This window comes from Gymnogyps californianus, chromosome 1 (genome assembly GCF_018139145.2).
Source record: "Gymnogyps californianus isolate 813 chromosome 1, ASM1813914v2, whole genome shotgun sequence".
Taxonomy (NCBI): domain Eukaryota; kingdom Metazoa; phylum Chordata; class Aves; order Accipitriformes; family Cathartidae; genus Gymnogyps; species Gymnogyps californianus.
In genome coordinates, this window is record NC_059471.1 from 190,138,430 (window position 1) to 190,159,237 (window position 20,808).

A 20,808-nucleotide genomic window follows, 5' to 3' on the forward strand; every position below is an offset into this window, starting at 1 on the left:
TGGTATCCCATTAACAGTGACCCCATCTGGACCCATCTTTTTACAATCATCACAGTCTTTGGTCTGTAATGTATTATGTATTGCATAATATTTTTAGTGTGCTATTTCATTGAATTGTGCTTTTTGTATATTGAATTCTCTTACCTTTTTTTAATCTGATTTTGCTTAGGGTTATCTCCCACTGCATCACTTGCAGTATCAGCTGAAGATCCTCTTTGATTCATTTAGTTGCTTTAAACTCTATGTAGGCGGCTACACAGTTGAACTTTGGCAGGGTAAGCTCATCCCACCATCTTTTTTAAGAAGATAAACAGAATGCCATGGAGTTTACCATGTGGATTTCATAGATAAGGTTAAAAAAAAAAACCAAACACCAACCCTGCAGGTATCTGCCCTTCCCAGGCATTTATTATCCAATGAAATATTTTGAAGGCAAGGTGTGGTTGGCTAAATTATTGCTCCTCCCACTGTTCTCTGCTATGTTTCCAGTTTCAGAGGGAAAAACAGAAGCTTGTACATTGAGTATGAGTCATAACCTCTCTTCTGCTACTGACTCACTTGGGAGTTTGAGGTAAGTCATTCTACCTTATGTCTCAATAAGCAAGGAGAGAAGGAACTATGGGAAGTTATGCAATGTTTTCGTAGATGAAAAGTGTAGATATTGAGACCGATATTATTATTATGCAGTACAATAATAATTTTGTGTGCCCAAAATGGATTTTTTACATAACTTCTTCCCCACATAAAACATTTTTTTTTCCATTTTGTCATGAAAAAGTTTGAAGAAAGATTATGTTGTACCAAAGAACACCTTAGGTTACTGAAATACTTAAAAATGATTGTATTTCTCAGAGGAAAGTATATGCACCTTTCCTCACACTGTTCTCTTTTGCACCATTAATGACCAATAATAAAGCTGTACAGTGGTGCAAAATGATTAATGACTTCTGAAATAAGAGGAGGCCCTGAAGTGTGTGGAGTCTCACACAGAACTGGCTCCTACTCAGGTCCTTACACTCCGTCCTGGTTGGTTTGCAAGCATTGCAGGGAAATGCTAAACTTTCAGAAGTGAACTTTTAATACCTGAGTATATTGCTTAGCACTTATGATATCAAAATAAATATCCATCAATTATAGTCTCTTATGTTGGGATGTAGATAGGCTATAACTTGGCTATTTTGTCTTCCGACTTTTGTTTCCCAAAAAATACCTGGCTGTGCACTGTAATGAGACATACTAGTAAAGTATATTTACTAAACCATAATAAAAAAATCTGCTTGTAAGTTTTAAGGGAATTATGGTTTAAACATGGACACACTTCAATAGAAAAAGGTGATATACTGTGATAGTGTAAGCAAGCAAGGTAAAGCATGTAGCTTGTGGACACCAGCACACACATGAGCAATGATAGCAGTACTCCATGGTGTGGGCAAGAACAGAGCATGAGGCTGACCATCAAATCAATCTATGCCATGGGAAAGAAATGTATTTCCTATATAGAGAAAGCACAGGTAGCACCAATTGGCAGATGATAGTGGAGGAAGTAGTTTGCACTCTAGGGTATGACTTTTGAAAAATGCTTGTTCTATCCTTCGTGTTCCTCTGAATATTTTTGGATGCCCACTTTAAAGTCCTTTTTGTAGACATATCTTTATGTTACCACTTAAGGTGCATGAGGGGGTTAGGTTGTGTTAGAACTGATCTTTGAGGGGAGTGTAAAGACCGGGAGGACAGGCGTGGAGGCCTACGGCGTTTCACGTGCCTGCTTACCCCGCTTCTGAGGCGCAACTGGTTGGAGGCAAACAATAACCGCAGCGGATAACTTCTGAGCCAGTGGCTGCACCATTAAAAGTGCCCCTGCACCGCTGCCAAGCGCTACAGCTGCAAACCCTGTCCACGCATGAAAGCCTCCCTTTCAGATTTTCTTCTTTTTTTTTTTTTTCTTTTTCCCTTCTTCCTTATTTCTGCTTGACGGGTTTCGGCCTCCTGGGGGAATTTCCGTGGCTGGAGGCCCGGCTGGGGGCGGGGGGGCAGCGAGGCGCCCCGCCGGCCGGCCGCCCCCCCCGGCCCGGCCCCGGCCCCGGCCCCGGCCCCGCGCAGCCCAGCCCAGCCCAGCCCAGCCCGCGGGCCCGTCGCTGGCGGGCGGCAGGACCTGCACAACCGCCGCCCCGAGCCGCGGCCGCCGCCAGCCGGAGTGGGATGTTTCATTGTCCGGAAATGATGGAGAAGGAGTGACTGTGGCGGCGGGGGGACAGCGGGTGTGAGTGCCAGTGTCTGCGCGCCCCTGCCCGGGGGGGAAGGCCCGCGGGCGCGGGGCAGGAGGCGGCGGGAGAGGCGGCGGCGCGGAGGTTCCCGCGGCCGGGGCGCGGAGGAGGGCCGGCCGCCGCGGCGGAGCGGGAGGAAATGCGGAGGTAGGGCGCGCCGCGCTGCCGGGCGGCTCCGCCGCGGCGGACGGGGTCCTCTGGACCCCCCCCCCCCCTCCCCGGTTCCCCCCCCCCTCCGGGCGCCCCCCGCGGCCGCCCGGCTCACGGCCCGCGGCCGCCCCCGCCCCGCGGCCGCCGCCCCCCGGCCCCGCGGGTGCTCGCCGCGGGGGGCGGACGGCGCGCCCGCCGCCGAGCCACAAAGTTGCCGCCGCTTCATTGCCGTCCCTCCTCAGTCCCTCGCCCCCGAGCCGTGAGTTTTCTGCATAAAATACATTAACGAGCCCTTTCATTTGCTTGTTCCTTCAGGGTCGCGTGTTAGTTTTGTTGGAGGGGGGTGCAGGCTCTTTATTACTCGGTGAGAGAGCTGGCAGATGTCCCAAGTGAGAGAACCTCTTCCTCCGGGGCCTGAAGGGCCAGAGCAAGCTCCGACTGAAAACAGCTCTTTGATCTCTCTCCCTCGAGGTAAGTTGCTTTAAAGTTTCTCTGTAATTGTTGCGCCTTTTATTTGAATGATACATTTACTGATTTGTTTTGTGGGTTTTAACCCCTCTTCTCTTTCCCCTCCCCCCGACCTCCCCTCTTTGGTGTAACTCTGTAACACTTTCACTTCCACCTCTTTACTGTTTTAACCAGAAATGCCTATGTAGAAAATGCAAAAAAGAAAAAAAAAAAAAAGATGCACTGATGTCAGCACCGGTTCTCAGTACTTGAAAAACTGCAGTCATTCAGAGGCAGATGCTGCTCCTTAAAAATCGCTTTCTTGTTTCTCAGCTTTGTGTTTGTGTTTAGAAGCTCTTTCCTGTAAAGCTCTCCTTCCAGGTCTTGCAGTAAATTGAGAAGGGTTGATCCAGGAGTAGGAGCATTGTTCAGGTTGGAGGTCACTGTGCTGGTTTTTTTCTTAGATTACTCTGTGATGCTGCAGCTAAAACCAGTTTCTGAGAGTATTAACTTGTTTCGTATCAGCTGTTCAAAAGGTTGTTTAAAAGTACATTCATCTTAAAGAGAAATTCTTTAAGTTATGTCTTATTTGCATTTGCACAAAATACATTGATATTCTGATCACCTTCATGTAGGGAAGTTTGACAAGGTGTATTGCAGGTTATCCTCAAAATAGGGAAGTATGTTTGCCTCCTGAGCCCTGGTCTGTGAAGATGAGACTTAATTATTTTTCCTCGTTTACAGCTACAGCTTTGTTTTCCAGAATTCTGGCAGGAGTTTAAAAAGTCTCTGAAGAACAGACAAATGAGCTTGTTCAAAAACTGTAACTTTATTCATAACTGGTTAACTGGAGCAGAGCCTGGTAACACAGTTGTGCAACTGTGGATTAAAGATACAGTCTTGTTTTTGTAACTTGGAAAATCAATAGCTATGTGAAATCAAAGTTGAAGACTCATTTGAGAAACCAGAAAGTATCCGTAGCTAAGTAAAAAATGTTCTGGCAGGGAGACATACTAAATTGGCTTATACTTACCTTATTGTTGGGTTTTTTTTGGTTTTTTTTTTTTTGTCCTAGAGAATGACTCATAACTTCTAAACAGTAAAAAATAATAATAAAAAAAGATTAGATACAGAAGATCAAGCATGCAGAACTGAACCCTTAGAATCATGTTTTTGCCAGAAACATCAGTATCTGTGATACATGTTTATTTTCAATGTGTTGTTTTTGTCTGTCATGTGATCAAGTGGCCACACTGGTTAAATTCTGCATGTAGGCCATACATCAAAGTTACTAAAGTTGCAAGTTGGTGAACTAACTAGCCTGGAACGTGGTCTCATCCTTACAGTGCCACTTTAAATTGAGTTTTCACTATGAAATAGTCTTGTGTGATTCCATTTTGTAAGATTTTCAATACATGCTCTTCTTTTTATGAAAAGTAAGGAAACAAATACTGATCTGTCCATGGACAAGTTATGTGCAGAAAATCTGACTGACACAATTACAGCTCACAGCTGTTGAGGTAGAGGATTATAAAGTTACTTTCTTAGGGATCAGTAAGGTACAAACAAGTGTAATATATTGATTCAGGTTTGCTCACTGGCCACACCTTTCAAGGCACATGCTCAATTTTAAAGCATTTCTGTGTAGTTCACAGAAAGACAAGGCTGTTTTTTTTACAGAATTCGGCATTCAAATACATAATTTTTATTCTAATGAACTTAGATTTAAGGATGACTGTGGTTATTTGTTGCTTTTTTCTAGCCTAAGTCTGTTGGGGAAATGGGGGTGGAAAGAGGAAGAGGTGAGTTCATAACATTTCCAGTCTATATTCCAGCATTTCTGTTGTCAGCTTTGCAGTGTGTGGTTACAGGGTAAGGTAGTCCAGATATTCCAGGACTGAAGATCTAAAATAATGTGTCTGGGACTTTCAACACCCCCTACTCTTTCTATACTACCCCCAGGACATCCAAAAGTACACTGACTTCTCTAGAATTTGGTGACAATTTTGAAAGCTGTGGTTGAAATTCATATTGTTTCTGGAAATAGGCTAGAGGTATTTGGAAAAATCTGCAATAATTTGAAGTAATTATTACTTTACTTAGAATCACCTCATTATATTTATGTGATGAATCCATATATTTACATTGAGATACTTGAAATCTGTGTCCACCTCGGAATAAAGATTCCTTAATCAGAAAAAAATGGCTTATGTTGTACCTATAATAAAGTATTAAGTGCATTCTAGTGAGAAAGAATTTTTGATCAGTAATAGCATACTTTAATATGCTTTCTATATTTGTTTAACTGGTATAGTTACCTTATATCCTGAGAACAAAGTTCTCCTCTTCTGTAGTTCTGTGAGGTACCAAAAAATCCAGATCTTCGAAGTGCTCCTTTTGCTTGTTGTCATATACATTCAGATGCTGAAGCCGAATTGTGTTTTTCCATGAAAGGAAAAGAAACTTCAATTGAATTTTAAATATTCAACAAATAGCTGTCCCACAACCTAATTAAAAACCAGACAAAAGTAATAAAGCTTAGGCAGATTGCAGGGATATACATCAGTTGTGGACATGGTGAAAACTGTGGGTTGAGACATCGTTTGGCCTACAAATGTGTCATGCAGTGGCTTTCGCAACTTAAAAGAATTTTTGTGTGTTACTTCAACCAACGTGCTGTCTCAACATCTCCCCTGTCACTGTTCTTCCTTGCTAGTTCATTTTTTAATTAATGCATAAATATTAGAGAGATTATTGGACTTTGTCCCTCCACAATTAGTGTGCTATGAGAGAGAGCAAATGAAATCATAGCATCTTCTTTCGTGGCAATGTCAATACTCAGTTTCAGTCTTTAAACTATTATCTGTGCCCACGGAGTCTGCTGCTCTAAGGTGCAGACTACAGGATGAAAGGTTTAACCTAATTTCTGCAAACATCTAGTTAATTTTTGCCACATCTTTCCAAAAGTGTAGGTCTACTCGTGCACCCTTGTTCAAGATCCTGGTCATGCCGTCTCTCTTCTCCTGTAGCTCCACAGGCCTTGGAATCATATTATGACTACTTCTACCTGTGTGCTGTGTGATGTAGTCAGTGAATAGTGTCATCTCTATGTTCAGACCACTTCAATTTGGCTGTGATCAAGTATTTTCTCCACTGGTAGGTACCAAAATAATGTCCCTAAGCGAGGAAGGTGACAATTAGTGACCATTAGCCTCTCTGCTTTAAGGAAAATGTTTCATATGTTAGAGGTTATGTCGTGATTATTACCTGGACTATGGGTAGACTTTTTTTCATTAAATCCTCTGCATTTGAATAAACCATGGAATACAAGAAAGAAATTCAATGAACATGGAACTATATTTAGAGGATCAGGCCACATTTTAGAAAATGTGGGACTGTTGTCTATAAAGTATTTGGAATGCTTTTTTTAGTTACCAACAACCTTTGCTTGTTGGTAACTAAATGTAACCTAGAATAACAAGTGAATAATATTTAGCTTTCTCAATTTAGAAAGAAAATAAATAATAATATTAAAAAACCTATTATGAAATTGAGATTGATAATTGCACTTCAACTATAAGAACTTTCTAATAATTCTTTAGATGATGGAAATCCACTAGAATTTATTTTTTTTTAATGGGGTGGGGGAGGAGGATGGAGAAGTCTAGTAGAAATACTAAGGGTCAAGTTCTATAAGTGACTGTTCTCTCTGGTGCAAATCATGTCACCGTTGCTGGATGGAGATGTGGTTCTGATTTGGTGTCTGAAGAAACCATATTCAGCAACTAATCCTTCCATTCAGAAAAGTACAAAAAGCACATGCTCCTTTTCAAGAACGTGATTCAAACCTCTTCATGTTTTCTGTGCTTAAATGTTTTCATGACAAGGAGCACTAAAGGACCGTGCTGACTAGATGAGATGGGGTGACAGCAGACTTACTGCAGGGAATGTTTGGACATTCTTGAGGCAACAATGATTACTATCACCACAATTATTGCACTTTACCAGCAGTGCCTCAGTGTTATGAGTAATGGGTTTTTATTTTAACGGTTAACCAGTGCACTCAGATTGCTCAAACTTACCAAATACTTCCTCTGTATTTGTCTTCCTACTAGCAATCTGACAAGAGTTGAGTGAATCTGTGTTGTGTTGTCTCTGTCTTTCAGTACTGAGGCGTTTATTGTATGTTACTGACTAAAACACCTAAAACTTTCATAAGTGTCTAACTCCTAGTTTGTCATAAAAATATACTTCTGCTTTCAGTTTCACGTGCATGCTGTTCCAGTAAAGTGATTCATGTCCACATGAGTGTGATAGACTTATATTTCTTAGAGTTGACTGTAAAGGTCTTGCATCAAATTTGAAATACTTTTTTTCCATTTCATAGGCTAGTTTTATATCAGAATAATTGTTCTCAAATTCCATTTCAGGCCTGCAGAAGTTAGATTTCTCTTTGTTTTAAACAGTTGTTTTTTCCTAATAAGTAGCATCCAGCAATGAGTGTGTTATACTAGTGTTTTCATTTGGATCAGCAATGCAGTTTTGAAGTGAATCTCCTGTTCGCCCCCGCTTAGGTTTGCATTGTGGACTGATCCTGGGGAGTGACCTGGACTGGATTCCTTTTGGACAAAATAATCTGCAAGATGCACTGCAGGAATGTGCCTAATGCACTCCAGCCACTAAGAAGCCTTCAGTCTTTGAGATTAAATCTGAGAGCTAGTCCAAAGTAGAAGGTCCCTGGAACATGTATAATATGGAATGTGTCCTTAAAATCAACTCTTTCACTGTACAGGCCCACTTTTATTGGCCCATGCTGTTGCTAATACAGCCATAGCCACTGAGTATTGCTTAGCACTTAGATGAAACTAGTTTTGTACGCATGTGAAACATTGTTGGATAAATGACATAAATTTATAACTGACCGCATGACAATTAGTGTGATTATTTGTGAAAAGAAGTTTTCACTTACGTATTTGAACTTTTTAATGCTTTTAATAGTGCAGAGTTCCTATTTGCATGTTGCTATTAATTTTTAATTTATCACAACTGAAATTTGTCCAGGGCTGTCAAACTTGTAGTATATTCATAGTTGTTCCATAGCTTGCACCTGGAAAATTCTGTGTAAGAGCTTTCCAAGAAGTTCAGTTGAATTGCTCTAATTTTAAGAGACTGATTTTTTTCAGTGGCATTTTTGAGGCCATCGAAAGTTGCGATGAGGTATTTAAGTGAAAGCCACTGAAATGAAATAAAACCAAATTAGTTATTTTAGTTTTAAAACAATCAGACATCTAAATGGAGGCTTCCAACTCCATAACTTGTGGACTATCAATATTAATTAGATCGTACAACCAGTCATTAATGAAATGAGATCATTTTAGGCAAATCATGAACTGGAATAGGCATTCTGTTACACAAATAGCACAGTTGAACTTACTTGTTGTGTGAAATGCCTAAAAATTTTAGGCATTTCATGAAGTAGCTGGTGGGTGTTACTTTTAATGGTTGCATTGTGAAACCTGGTATTATCGTGGTTCCTTTGTGTTATTGTTGTGAACAGTGGAATTTTTGGTAGGAAATAGCATCCTCAGTGGTTCCTTGCCAGCTAGGATATTAATGAACAAAGGAAGTGTTAGAAATGCAGTGTTTGCCACATGCTTTGCAATCCCTCCCAACCACTGTAGGCTTGAGACAGAGAACTGTTTTGTTATCTTTCCTTTTTGGAAACATTCTTCAACTTTTTTGTTCCTCATAGATCTACTTTTGTGTTTGGGTGGTTTTTTTTTTTTTGCTGTTGTTGTTTTTGTAATTTCTCTTTGCTTTGAAGGACAAAATTCCATTTGGGATGGTTTGAGCTTTGCACATGTATGTTTAAGTCTGTGTCTTCTTGTTCAGGGTTAACTCAGGCTTTCCGAGCATTCATGTTTACATCCCAGCAGATGGGTCAAATTGCGGTGCCTAAGTAAGCTTTGCCCTGTGCTTCCATCATTCCTCTGCCCTTAAACAGTAAAACTGTTGGACTGCTCCTGACTCTGCATTTTTGGAGGTCACAGTGGCTCCACTGTGCTAGTGCATTCTGCTTGTTCCGCTCTCCTTGATGAGAATGAGGCACTCAGGTTTCCAGAAGCCTTTCCCAGCAGTTGCTTTTGCTTTACTTGTTATTTGGTGCAGTCTACCACATTGTTGGTGAACAGAAAATGAATGTGTCATAGCAACAAAGCCTTCTATTGTTGCAGTGACAGGATTTTTAACTCATTTTGCATCCACAGTGTCCCTGTGTCAATAAACAAACTCTAAACCTGTTTCTCAAGTCCAGTTTGTCATGCTGCTAGTCAAGCACCCTTATAGTTCACATGCTTGGAAGAGATGGCTGAGTCAGTATATAGGCTTATGTGTCATCTAATGAATAGAAATCAGCTGCCAATCACACTCTGAGAACGTGCAACCCACTTGATGTGGGCACTTGTTTCCATTTTTTTTGCGTGTTCAGAGATTGAATTTTGCATAGTTACTGATGCATTAAGGTGTCGTGGCACGTTTGAACACACTGAGACCCGTTTCTGAGTAAACTCAAGAGAGGTGTGGGGGCAGCTGGAGTGTGAATGTACAAATGGACAAGCACTTGGAGAAGAAAAGTTGGTTATTTATCAAAGACTTGAGTTCTTTGAGGTGTGTCCTGCAAATGTACATCCATTACCTATCTTTTTTGTATTTTCTATCAGTTTCGTGTGTTAATTCAACATCCACTCATAGATAAAGATAGAATAAATACAGCTCTGAAAAGAGGGATGCTTCACTGGGATGTTCTAAGAAATTTTCAGGAATTAGTTTGATCTGTATTCCAGCAACTTTATAAAGGCATAGAAGACAGGATTGGAAGGGATCGGGAGAGATTGCCTTATATACCCTTCTTGCCTAACTATACATAAGTCTTTCTTGACAGTTCTGGCTATTTGTTAAATTTGCTTTTTGATAGGGCTATTATATTAGTAGCCTTGTTGCTGACCCAGACTGCTGACACTATTCTGTTTGTGGAGTCTTGTAAATTGTATTTGTCATAATGCAAAGAAATGTGTGTAACCAGAGGCACATACTGCAAACTAAAACAGGAGTTAACCATCAACGTTACAATAGTCTCAACGGTGAAAACAAGTTTTGATTCTATGAAATACATGTATTGCTGTGTAATTTTAAAAAGAAATATAACAAGATTATGGTAAAATGAATGTATGTACTATAAAAGTGATTTAGATATACTTTAATAATTCCAGATGACAAAAAATTGGGAGTTCACTTTGTTACTTATTTCATGAAACAGCAATTTTGAGATGTGATTAAAATTTTAGATTTTTTTCACTAAGTGGCTTACCAGTTATCTGTAATATAGATACGATTTGGCCTGTTAACCATCTCAAGTCTATACTTTGCCAGCATGTTGTATCTCTTCCTTATTTAAACCTTAAACTTGTGTTAATCTCTACACAAGTAGAGTTTGTGCCCGTGCTTACCTTCAGGATAAATCACAGGGTACTCTGTGTGGGTGTCACTCCTGCGGGGCTTTTGGCTAGAAGCTCTTCAGCCCAGGGACTGCTGTTAGTTTAGGAGAGGTACATAGCCGCACAGGTTGCTGGTCTCGGGGCTGAACCGTGGTAGCTAAGAAGACGATGTTGCTTTTGTGACATGACCTAGAGTAACTTACTGTGGTTTTGAAGAGAGATTAGATTTCTACCTCAGCGCTGCCAGACTCAGAACATAATGAGTCTTTTCTTTCCATTATTTGAACTGCTAGGAAGAGCATCTCTTTTTCTTCTTGGCCGTCAGTTTTGGAGGTTAGTCACATGAGAGTGGAAGGGTGTACTAAAGGAAGCAGAAGCTAAAATACTAAGGAAGTATTACATAAAAATTCTTACAATTCAACTTGATTAAAACAGAGAAGTGTTATAAATTTATTTGAAAATGCAGTAGAAAAAAGCCGTACCTGTCTATGGCCAGATCCACCCATTAATATTTGTGCCAGCTGTAGGCTTTATTAAAGCTGCTCTGCCACAAGCATGGCACATCAGAGAAGATTAAGGTCTTCACGTCGATTCTTACTGGACTCATAAAAGTGTTATCTTTCATAAACTACTCATCACTATTCTCATGCACCTAACAAAAATAATGACATCAACAAAACACAGACTCAAGAGTGTTCTTAAGGCTGTCTTTATGTGTGAGTGGTTGTAGTTGGTATGTTGTAGTTGCACCTCTAGAATAAAAAAAAAACCCAAATGTTATGATCCCATCATCAGCCGTTTATTATAAGGGAATAATCAAGAAATTCCTTTGTACTAAAACTGAGACCTGGTGCACATTCAGGAAAAAATAGATAATTAATCAGGACACCAGTGTTTGTCTGTTTTCAGTGTTCTGATGCATCAGAAGTGATGTATGAAAAAACCTTAAATAAACATAGCTTAAGGTCTACTTTTTCTAAAGCCCCATTGTACTAAGTCTGGCTGGGATGGAGTTAATTTTCTTCATAGCAGCCCCTGTGGTGCTGTGTTTGGCATTTGTGACTAGAACAAGGTTGATAGCACACCAGTGGTTTGGCTATTGCTGAGCAGCCCTTGCACAGCGTCAAGGTTTTCTCTTTTCCCACTCTGTCCCCCCAGCGAGTGGGCTGGGGGTGGGCAGGGGCTTGGGAGGGGACACAACCTGGACAGCTGGCTCAGGTTGACCAGAGGGATATTCCACGCCATATAACGTCACACTCGGCAATAAACACTGAGGAGAGGAGGTTTTGAGGGAGGTAGCCATTGCTTGGAGACTGGCTTGGTCATCGGTCTGCTTGTGGGAGATGGTGAGTGATTGCCTTTGCATCGCTTGTTTTGTTTTTTCTTCCTCTTTCCTTCACTTATTGAACTATATCTTGACATGAGTTTCCTCACTTGTGCTCTTTCTGTTCTCTCCCCTTGTCCTGCTGGGGGCTGGGGAGGGAAGGAGCGGCCGTGTGATCCTTGCTGCCCCGGGTCAGCCCACCATACCCCCAGGGCAGCATCTGCCAGGAGATTAGCTGCTCCAGTAGGTAATTCTGGAGTGCAAAGTAAGATACCAAATACATGTTTAATGGTTTCTGTTATGCACATTCATTGGGAAGTCTTCAGGTGAATTCAATAGATCAAAGAACAGATACTCAATGTTAATTGTTGTAAACTTCCTATCAAAATTGGTGTTCAATTGCAACATTGGTTTTTTTTTTTACTTTTTAATAGTGCCTCTTCTTTCTTGTTAACTGTTAATACCGTTTACATGGTTTTGACTGGCCGTTTACCATATCCAGCTAGAATAATAAAAGTAAACATGAAAAATACACATACAACCTACATAGTAAAAAATTTAAAAAAGATAAAAAGATACTGAACTGAAAACAAGCAGAGGAATGAAAACTAAATCCCTATGAATGATGACTGATTGTCTTCTGCACTCCTTCAGATTTCTTAGATAAAAATGTAATCTAGAACACTGAGGGCTCCATAATATTAACATTAATGTTTCCTTAGAGCTGTTCACTGTTTACTACATGAAATAGTAGGGCTCTGCAAAGTCGTATCCTATACAAGAAAATTGTATACAGTAACTCTGCAGTTTTGTACTACCACTGCCAGGTAGATATTGTTGTAATCTTGGTGTTGTTACTGCAGTAAAGTAATTTAAGAGCAAAATCTCTTAAAATAGCTCATTTAAGCTTACTCTATGTGGAAAGCAGACTGCTTTTACACTAGCTTTCTCCAGGGCACTACTTATTTTCATTCAGTCTATTTCAGGGCACTTTTCAAACACTTTTGAAACACATTTGCACCTAATACGTAACTGCACAGGCAAAATCATCATACTCCAATACAGTCGGATTTGTATCTGATAGATATCAGGTAGAAATAATTTGTATCTGGTGGCTGTCAAAGGGGTTGAAAAAATGTGGGGTTTTTTTTGGATAGGATGAGTATCTAGGTGAGATTAAGTCATCAGGGCAAGGTGCAAAACTCATTGAAGTCAATGGATATCTTCCCAGTCACTTCAGTAACTTTATGCCAATCCCAGTGAAATGGTTCATCTCAGGATGGGCTGGAGGAAATATTGACAAGTTATTGAAGAAATGGTGATGCGAGGGAGGGCTGAGAGAGAAGTACCACGGAGGTAGCTGGGTCAGACATTTCAGAGGTGGAAATTAATAGAAGGGGAGCAGCAGTGCTTGAAGGCACATGCTACTATACATACAACATAGCATATATTATTTTGAGTGATGTTCAATGCCTCAGTTTAACAGGGTGGATAACAAAGGCAGAAAGTTAGGATTTAAAATCAAACTGCTGTTGGTTACATAAAGAAACTAACCTTTAATGTGTCGCAGTAGCAATAAGTGATTTTTCTGTGTCTCAGGACTGCAATCATTGCTTTACTAGAGGATGTGGTATCATTACATTGTGATAAGTGGTTTATAAACACGTTCTTGTTTGAAACAAATAAACAGAACTAACAGACTTTTCAACAGTTGCTCGTTTAGATTTACTGTAAATATTGTGTTGTACGTATACTCAAAAAATACTCGAGACTGAAAATATTTAGTGTTTTACAGATCCCTCGAGTAAGTGATATAAACTGATAACCTGTCACTCTGAATAACGAACAAAGTAATTCCAGATTTGGAAATGTTTCCTTGAATGCCAGTAGGAAAAACCTGTAGCAATCAAGAGCAGAAAGATTTGTGTTTGTGAATGTGACTATTAAAACATTAATGACAGTGAAAAGGAAAGCTGTCACTTACCTTGGTCTGAGCAAATGCAGGTCTGCATGTGTTAACTGGTGCAATCATCAAAACAAGATCTGCTATCTTGTGAAATAAGGCTAAGAATCCCTCAAATAACCTCTACCATGGAAATGTCCCTGCATCTTCTATATACTTGGAGAGAAGAAATAATTTTTCCTTTCATCATAGGCTAAACATTGACTTTTATTCAGGAATGGCTTTTAAAAGGCTATTTTTTTCAATGAAAAATAGGTAATTGTGTGTCGTGGTTTAACCCCAACCGGCAACTAAGCACCACGCAGCCACTTGCTCGCTCCTCCTCCCTCCCAGTGGGATGGGGAGGAGAATCGAAAAAAAAGTAAACGTTGTGGGTTGAGATACGAACAGTTTAATAACTAAAGGAAAATAAAATATACTACTACTACTAAAATAATAATAATAACAATTGTAATGAAAAGGAATATAACAAAAAACCAACCAAACAAAAAGAAATCCAAGAAAAGACAAGTGGTGCACAATGCAGTTGCTCACCACCTGCTGACCGATGCCACAGCAGCGCTCCTCCCCCCCCAGCCAACTCGCCCCCATTTATATACTGAGCATGATGTTCTATGGTATGGAATATCCCTTTGGCTAGTTCAGGTCAGCTGTCCTGGCTATGCTCCCTCCCAGCTTCATGTACACCTGCTTGCTGGCAGAGCATGGGAAACTGAAAAATCCTTAACTTAGGATAAGTGCTACTTAGCAACAACTAAACCACCAGTGTGTTATCAACATTATTCTCACACTAAATCCAAAACACAGCACTGTACCAGCTACTAAGAAGAAAATTAACTCTATCCCAGCCGAAACCAGGACATTGTGTTATAATAAATTTTCTGAATTTCTGTACTAATCAGTTTTGAAGTTTCAACAATATTTGTCTTTAATTATATGTTCAATTGTAATAATAGAAAACAGACTTTTGTGGAATTTTTGTGGCTTTTATATGCCAGAGCCACATGTATGTGGGCAAAGAATAATGTTTTTTTGTGTGACAAAGCGATTCAAATTTTTATCTGAAAATTTTGTGGAAGGTAACTAAATATAAACAAACTCAACTGTAACTTGTTGTTACGAAAGCTGCTGAGTATTATTTTGCATGATTAAACACAATATGACTAAAAGACTTTCTTAAAGAGGAGTTATTTTGATCTGGACAAGAAAACAAATTGAAAATCAACTTTATTAGGAATTCTTTCTAAGAAAACTACATGAGATGCTAAGACAAGTTATATTTTATGCTCTCTTATTTTTAATTTTCAAAGATGAGATTTGTTCACATAGAGGAAAAATACCATAGAAACTAATATCTTAAAATTTCTTTTGACTTAGAAAAAACTGACCAAGAGAATACTGCAGCAGGAGATAAAGACATAAAACAACCTTCCAGTAACCAAAGTATACAACCAGAGATAGAAGACCAATCCGTCAGGGCAAGTCATACTGATGGTGACCTCATCAGAAGTAAGTATTTCCAGAGCAAATTGCTGCCATTTAGGCTTGCTTTCTCAGTGTAACGGGATACTTGCCTGTTGACTCAGTTAAATGTGTGTCAAATGCAATTGTGTTGCAACTATAATGCATGTCTACCGAATTTATTTCCCAGAATAACTCCTGTCAGCATGCATAAGCAACGAGTTCAAAGAAAGGTGTGATTTGAGTGGTGCAGTATAATACAGACCTCTGTAGCATGTACATTTTAAAGCCTTAATGTTATATTCTTCTCTTATCATTCATAATCAGATCTGTATATTTAGTAGGCACATGAGCTGCAGTATGCAACTGTGCTAGGTATCATCACCCTTGATTTCTCAGGTTACACATTTAAGTGGCAGAGTAAACTATGCTGAGAGCAGTTGCTTCCAGATGCACTGAGTACTGGTCAGGTGTAAGTTTATAAAGAGTTTTGAATCTTAAAGTAGTTATTCCTTTCAAATCTATAAGAATGCTGTAAGACAAGGTTTTAGACCTATGATATGGAACTATGTTTTTTTTTCTTAATCAGTTTTTCCAAGTCCACATTCCTAGTGTATGTCTTGGATGCTTTAAAACCTAAAAAGGTATGCAAGATTATTCCCATTTTTCTGTCTTGAATTGAAGATCGTATGCATATGAAGATCAAAAGATCATCCACAATTGCATCCTCTGTGAGGTGAAAATATTTGTCAACTGCCAGAGCTAATACTACTTTAAAATTCTGTGAATGCTTGGATGTTAGTTGCTCAAGGGAGGGGCAGCATGAGAAACTTCTCTAATTATAGGGTGTATTCAGAAAGCAAATGGACTATATGCTGAGTGGTGCTCCAGCTCTCTGAGATTGTTGTCTGACCACGTACTTCAGGGTCAGTCTGTCTTTACACTGCACATGTACTACACTGTACACAGTGGGGTAAATTCATATTTCTAAACCTGCTGTTGTCATAACTGGTGATTTTCTCTGGAGTTATCTGTTTCTTTTTAGGGCTTTTTTTGGTTGTTTTGGGTTTTTTTAATCTTATCTATACAATCAACTTCTGAACTTTGTGTTAGCATTCGAAGTTCTTTTCAAATCTTAGTTAGTCCTTTTTTCTAAATAATGAATCCTGGTGGATAATTACACCCTTAATGTATTGAATAGTTATCTAGATCCTTTACAGGAAACTTGAATTTAGCGTGGCAGATATTTATCTGACAATTTAAAAATAATTCTTAAAGGGCTATAAAGAGGGAGAATTGTCCTGCACATCTTGAGAGTTTATTTAATCCCAAAAGATTATTATTGTAGACCTAACTGTCCCTGGACAAGCAATTGCTTTGTGCTTGTGTTGAGGACATGGGAAGGTGCGTGTGGCATCAGCTGCTTTGGAGTAACCTTCTTCTCATTCCCTCTTCCTAGAGGCTTCCTTATTCCCAGACCTGTGGGAAAGCAGATTTATTTCATAGCAGTTAGCAGCATGCCTGAACTATGGAGGAAAGGACCAAGGACAGTAGGGTGGTGCTGTGCTTCCTCTAATGCATCCACCGCAACGACATACTGTAGTGGCTGCACTAGGGAAGTGAGAGAGGAAAAGATAAATTTTTTCAACATATAGTAGAAATGGCAGCAGATTGTGCAAGTCCCTGGTAAAGTGACTTGACAGTTATATGCAGTTATGTGTCTCTGTGATGGGAGGGTTATCTGCTGCTGAATTAAAAAAGTAATAGGAAAAAGGGCAAAGATAGGATAAAATTCGGAGGTATAAAGTACTGCTCCGGTATGCATAACTGTGCTCCTCCTGGAGTCACTAGTAGTTTTACCTTTGACTTTGTGAAAAGCAAGCTTAGGTGAAAGCTGGAAGTTTCTAAAACTCCTAGTCTTAATAATTGAGTTTTGTGTAGTAGTGGCTTTATTATGAGACATGTTTGGGGAGCTGCTATGATGCAATCCTCTCTTTCAAATTCATGATTTTTTTTAATCTTTAGTGTTAAAGTCTTCTAGATGGAAGAAACAAAAATGATGAAATTAAAGGAGCTTCTTTTTCCTCTTTTTTTGGGGCTGTGGCTATGAGTAGGGAAGTCTGTTCTACTTAAAAAAAATGAGGAACACTTTGGCTCAATTACAAGTACTTCTTGTAGTTTGCAGAAGTTTTACAACTTGATCTACATAGTAACTAAAGTTTGAAAAATAGAACAAGTAGAGCAAAGAGAAGCTTGTTTGTCACAAACATTACTTAGGTATTTCATCTTAAATAACAAGTATTGTAGCTCAGAATGGCTGTGATTCAACCAGATCTATTACCCCACTAGGCTAAAGTTTGCAGAATATTGCGTATTGAAAGAAGCTTGAGATTAGAAATAAAGAGTGTTTTGATTGTTACAGTCTATTTTAAAACTGTTTCTTTAAATTGTTTTAGATAGGGCATACTTCAATTTTCTGAAGTATTAACAACCGTTCACCACTATCCTAATGATTCAGTTTCTTTTTTTCCTGTACAGATTGTTTTCCACCCCCACAGTTGATACATAATCCATTTGTGTTAGCCTTAGTTTTCACTTTATAAATGTTTCCAGCGTTTAATTTCCAAGGTTTTCCTTGTTTGCAGCTGTTTTATCCTGCTGTTATATGGAAGTAGATTAATCAGTTGGTTTTATTGGCACACCAACAACGAAATCCAGTGTTAGAGAGTCTGTAATGACTTCATTATGTATGATTTCTCATTTGCACTTGTGAACTCAGTTTACCAGGCAACATCAGTAAACTAAAATGCTGCCCCAGTGTTCCACAGTAGGAGGTTTTCAGTTCACCTTGCCCTGCCCTGGCAGTCCTTTTCTCAAGCCCCCTTTTTTTAATCTCTGGATGATGAGATTTCCCCCAGATCAGCCCTTTCCCCACCTCCTTTGGAGCATCCCTTCTCCCCCTGAATGAAAACGTTCATAATATCCTGGGTAAATGGGTAATCTTCTGGGAAGCTTGAACCAAGGAATTAATCGTTTTTGAAGAGAGCTTGAGAGTCAAAATGTTACTGTATACTGACATATAAACAAGGAAGAGCTAAATAAAAAGAAAGTGGTTGTATTACCTCTCTGTATTAATTGTTAATGCACTTGCATAACTGTTACTGGAATACTGCGTTCAGTTGGAGAAGGGTCAGGGAGAACCACAAATATCTCAGGAATGACTGGAGTAGTTGAAAACATGCCTTATTGTGGAAAAAATCCTGGAATTCAATCTGTTTAGTGTTAACAAGGAGGGTAAAGAGGGGCTTGCCTAGTCCTAAGAAGCATGATACCACAACGAACAGAAATTTGGTAAGACAATTCTTCAATTGTAGCAGACAAAGGGAGAACTAGATGTTATGTCTAGAAGTTCAGTTAGACTAGAAATAAGGTGTACATTTTTTAACAGAGTATTCGAGAACAGGAAGAACTGCCAAATATTTGGTGTTTTTAGGTGTGTTAAATTGGCTTTATTCTTCACAAGGTGGCCATTGCTATCCATATCCTTCAATTTTAGAACCCGAGTAAGGGAGAGTCTTTTCCATAGTGGTTCCCCCAGATTGGGATAACCTCTATATTTTTCAGCTCAGGTATTCTTCAAGACAATGTTGAGACCTATTCCTTTCCCTTCACAGATGCATACATATTTTGTATTTTATTTCAGGCTGTAGAGGTTCTGCTTTTCAAAAGAGCTTAGCCTTAAAATAGCTCCATCTGCTTTTCCTTCTTCTTTGGCAGTGCATTTTAAATATCTGCAAACACCTTCTGCTTATTTTCATTGTATGATCTGGTGGCCTGTAATGGAGACGTTCTGCTTCTGTTATCGCTCACCTTTGGCAAGTGAGGAAGAGCGAATGTTAAACATGCAGCAGGGTAACCTGTGGCTATAGGAATGAAGCCATAGGAGTTTTTGCTGCTCCGTGTTACCACAATGCCCTGCTTTGTTCTTTGAGAAAAGTTGGGGATTTTTTTTTCCCTCTTAAAAAAAACAAGCTATAAAGGTGGATTTCAGAATATTTAGGCAGAATTTTTGCAGAGGGTACTAGGTTGTCATCAGTGTGTGCTGTTATGCAGCGGAAGGAATGTTTAGGAGGGAAGAAAATGCCAGTCTTGAACACTATTTGCTTGTGAGGATTTAATCTCCTTTCCAGTTCTCAAGCAGGACCTTAGCTATGTGATATTTAAGAAAACAAAAAACATCTACCATAGATTCAAATTGTCATGAATAATTGATTAATAATAATCCAATTCTCAAGATTAAATACCTAAAATATGCCCGTGTTTTACAGATAGAAAGGTCATTGCTATCCATCATTTCCTAGCTTCAATTGCCTTTCTCCTCCATGAAACACCCTCCTGATAAGAGTGGTTCTTCAGAGAAAGGGATGCTTCATTCAGCTCTGTGGGGATTAAACAATTTTACATGTTCTTGTGCCCACTATTTTATTTACTACATTCTTCTTTATAGCGTTTTGTTTTATTGAAATATAAGCCTAGATATTTTTATCTTTTTGTATTCTATATTTTTATGTTGACATTTTTACTTCACATGACTATTTATTTAATTTTAATGTCTGGAGATTCCCTTTTCCTTCTGGCTAAGTAAGTGAGTGATTCCTGTAGTTTAAATTATGCAGTTTGGGTTTGGGACTTTTTTCCCCAACAAGAAGAAGATAACCTGCTGTTGAAACTGTTCTTTTTGTTTGATATTAATGCAGATATATTTTCTTGGCTAATTTATGGTGCACAGTCATCTTAAAATTATTGTGATTTCAGATGGCTGTGTTTATTCTGTCTAAAAAATAGTGCACAGTGCTTGAGATAACTTAAATGGTTTTCTTCAAAGCTAGAAAGTATGACAGATACAGTCTTCTTGCAGCATAACTGAGTGTGTGAGTACAGAAATCGTGCAGAATAGATTAATGGAAATTATTCAAAATATATTGCTGAGTCTGAAAGGTGTATTCTTTTAGTTAAAGAAACGATTTATGTACCATGTTCCAAATATACCCAGGTATAAAAAAGTGTGAGCCTATGAATGAACAAAACTTTAATCAGTACTTAAATACAGGGATGCAGTATTTGATTTTTAGATCCTTCTTTAGAAAACATAAATCTTTGAGGAATCTGGCCAGTAGAAGTAATGGAGATGTGAAGGTCCTCCCTGAGAACTCCTCTCCCAGAGAGATTTTCTAATCTTCTCCCCAGCAGAGAACTAGCCTGTGGTACTTCCGTTTTTCGCCCCGACCTGGTGGATCTCTTACTACTTCTGTTCCAAAAGTCCTCAAAAAACTCCTCTCGTGCCTATTGAGGAGCCTGATGAGTTTTTAACTTCTTCCCAACCAGCTGTAAGATGGCTGACAACACATGCATTTTTAAAAACATTCTTTGAAAATACTGTGCATCAGCTAGTTCCCTTAGTACAACACAGGAGGCAAAATGTGATTTATTATAATAGTTTTGTACTGGTTTTGGCTGGGAAGGAGTTAATTTTCTTCATAGCTGCCTAGCCACCTTACACTGTGGCAAGTTTTCAGCCACTAAATAGTGAAATATGACTTCGATTATATAAACTGGAAGAAAGGTAACTATGTTGTACAGCATATTCGGAGTATTCATGCCAGTCAAGATAAAGCATCTCATAAAGGTGGTAGTGAAAATTATGTT

General features: G+C 39.1%; 1 protein-coding gene across 2 annotated transcripts in view; it reads left to right on the forward strand.

Moving 5' to 3' along the window:
- Positions 1 to 519: 519 nt before the first annotated feature.
- Positions 520 to 20,808, forward strand: part of MDFIC (MyoD family inhibitor domain containing) — a 54,390-nt gene continuing 34,101 nt past the window's right edge. Inside the window, exons 1-3 of one of the 2 annotated variants that reach the window (XM_050915631.1) lie at positions 520 to 571; positions 2,730 to 2,885; positions 15,019 to 15,150. In XM_050915631.1, the coding sequence (XP_050771588.1) occupies positions 2,795 to 2,885; positions 15,019 to 15,150 (223 nt within the window). In that variant the 5' untranslated portion in view covers positions 520 to 571; positions 2,730 to 2,794. Of the gene's footprint in view, positions 572 to 2,220; positions 2,261 to 2,729; positions 2,886 to 15,018; positions 15,151 to 20,808 lie in introns of those variants that run through there. The other variant, XM_050915632.1, reaches the window with a different exon arrangement.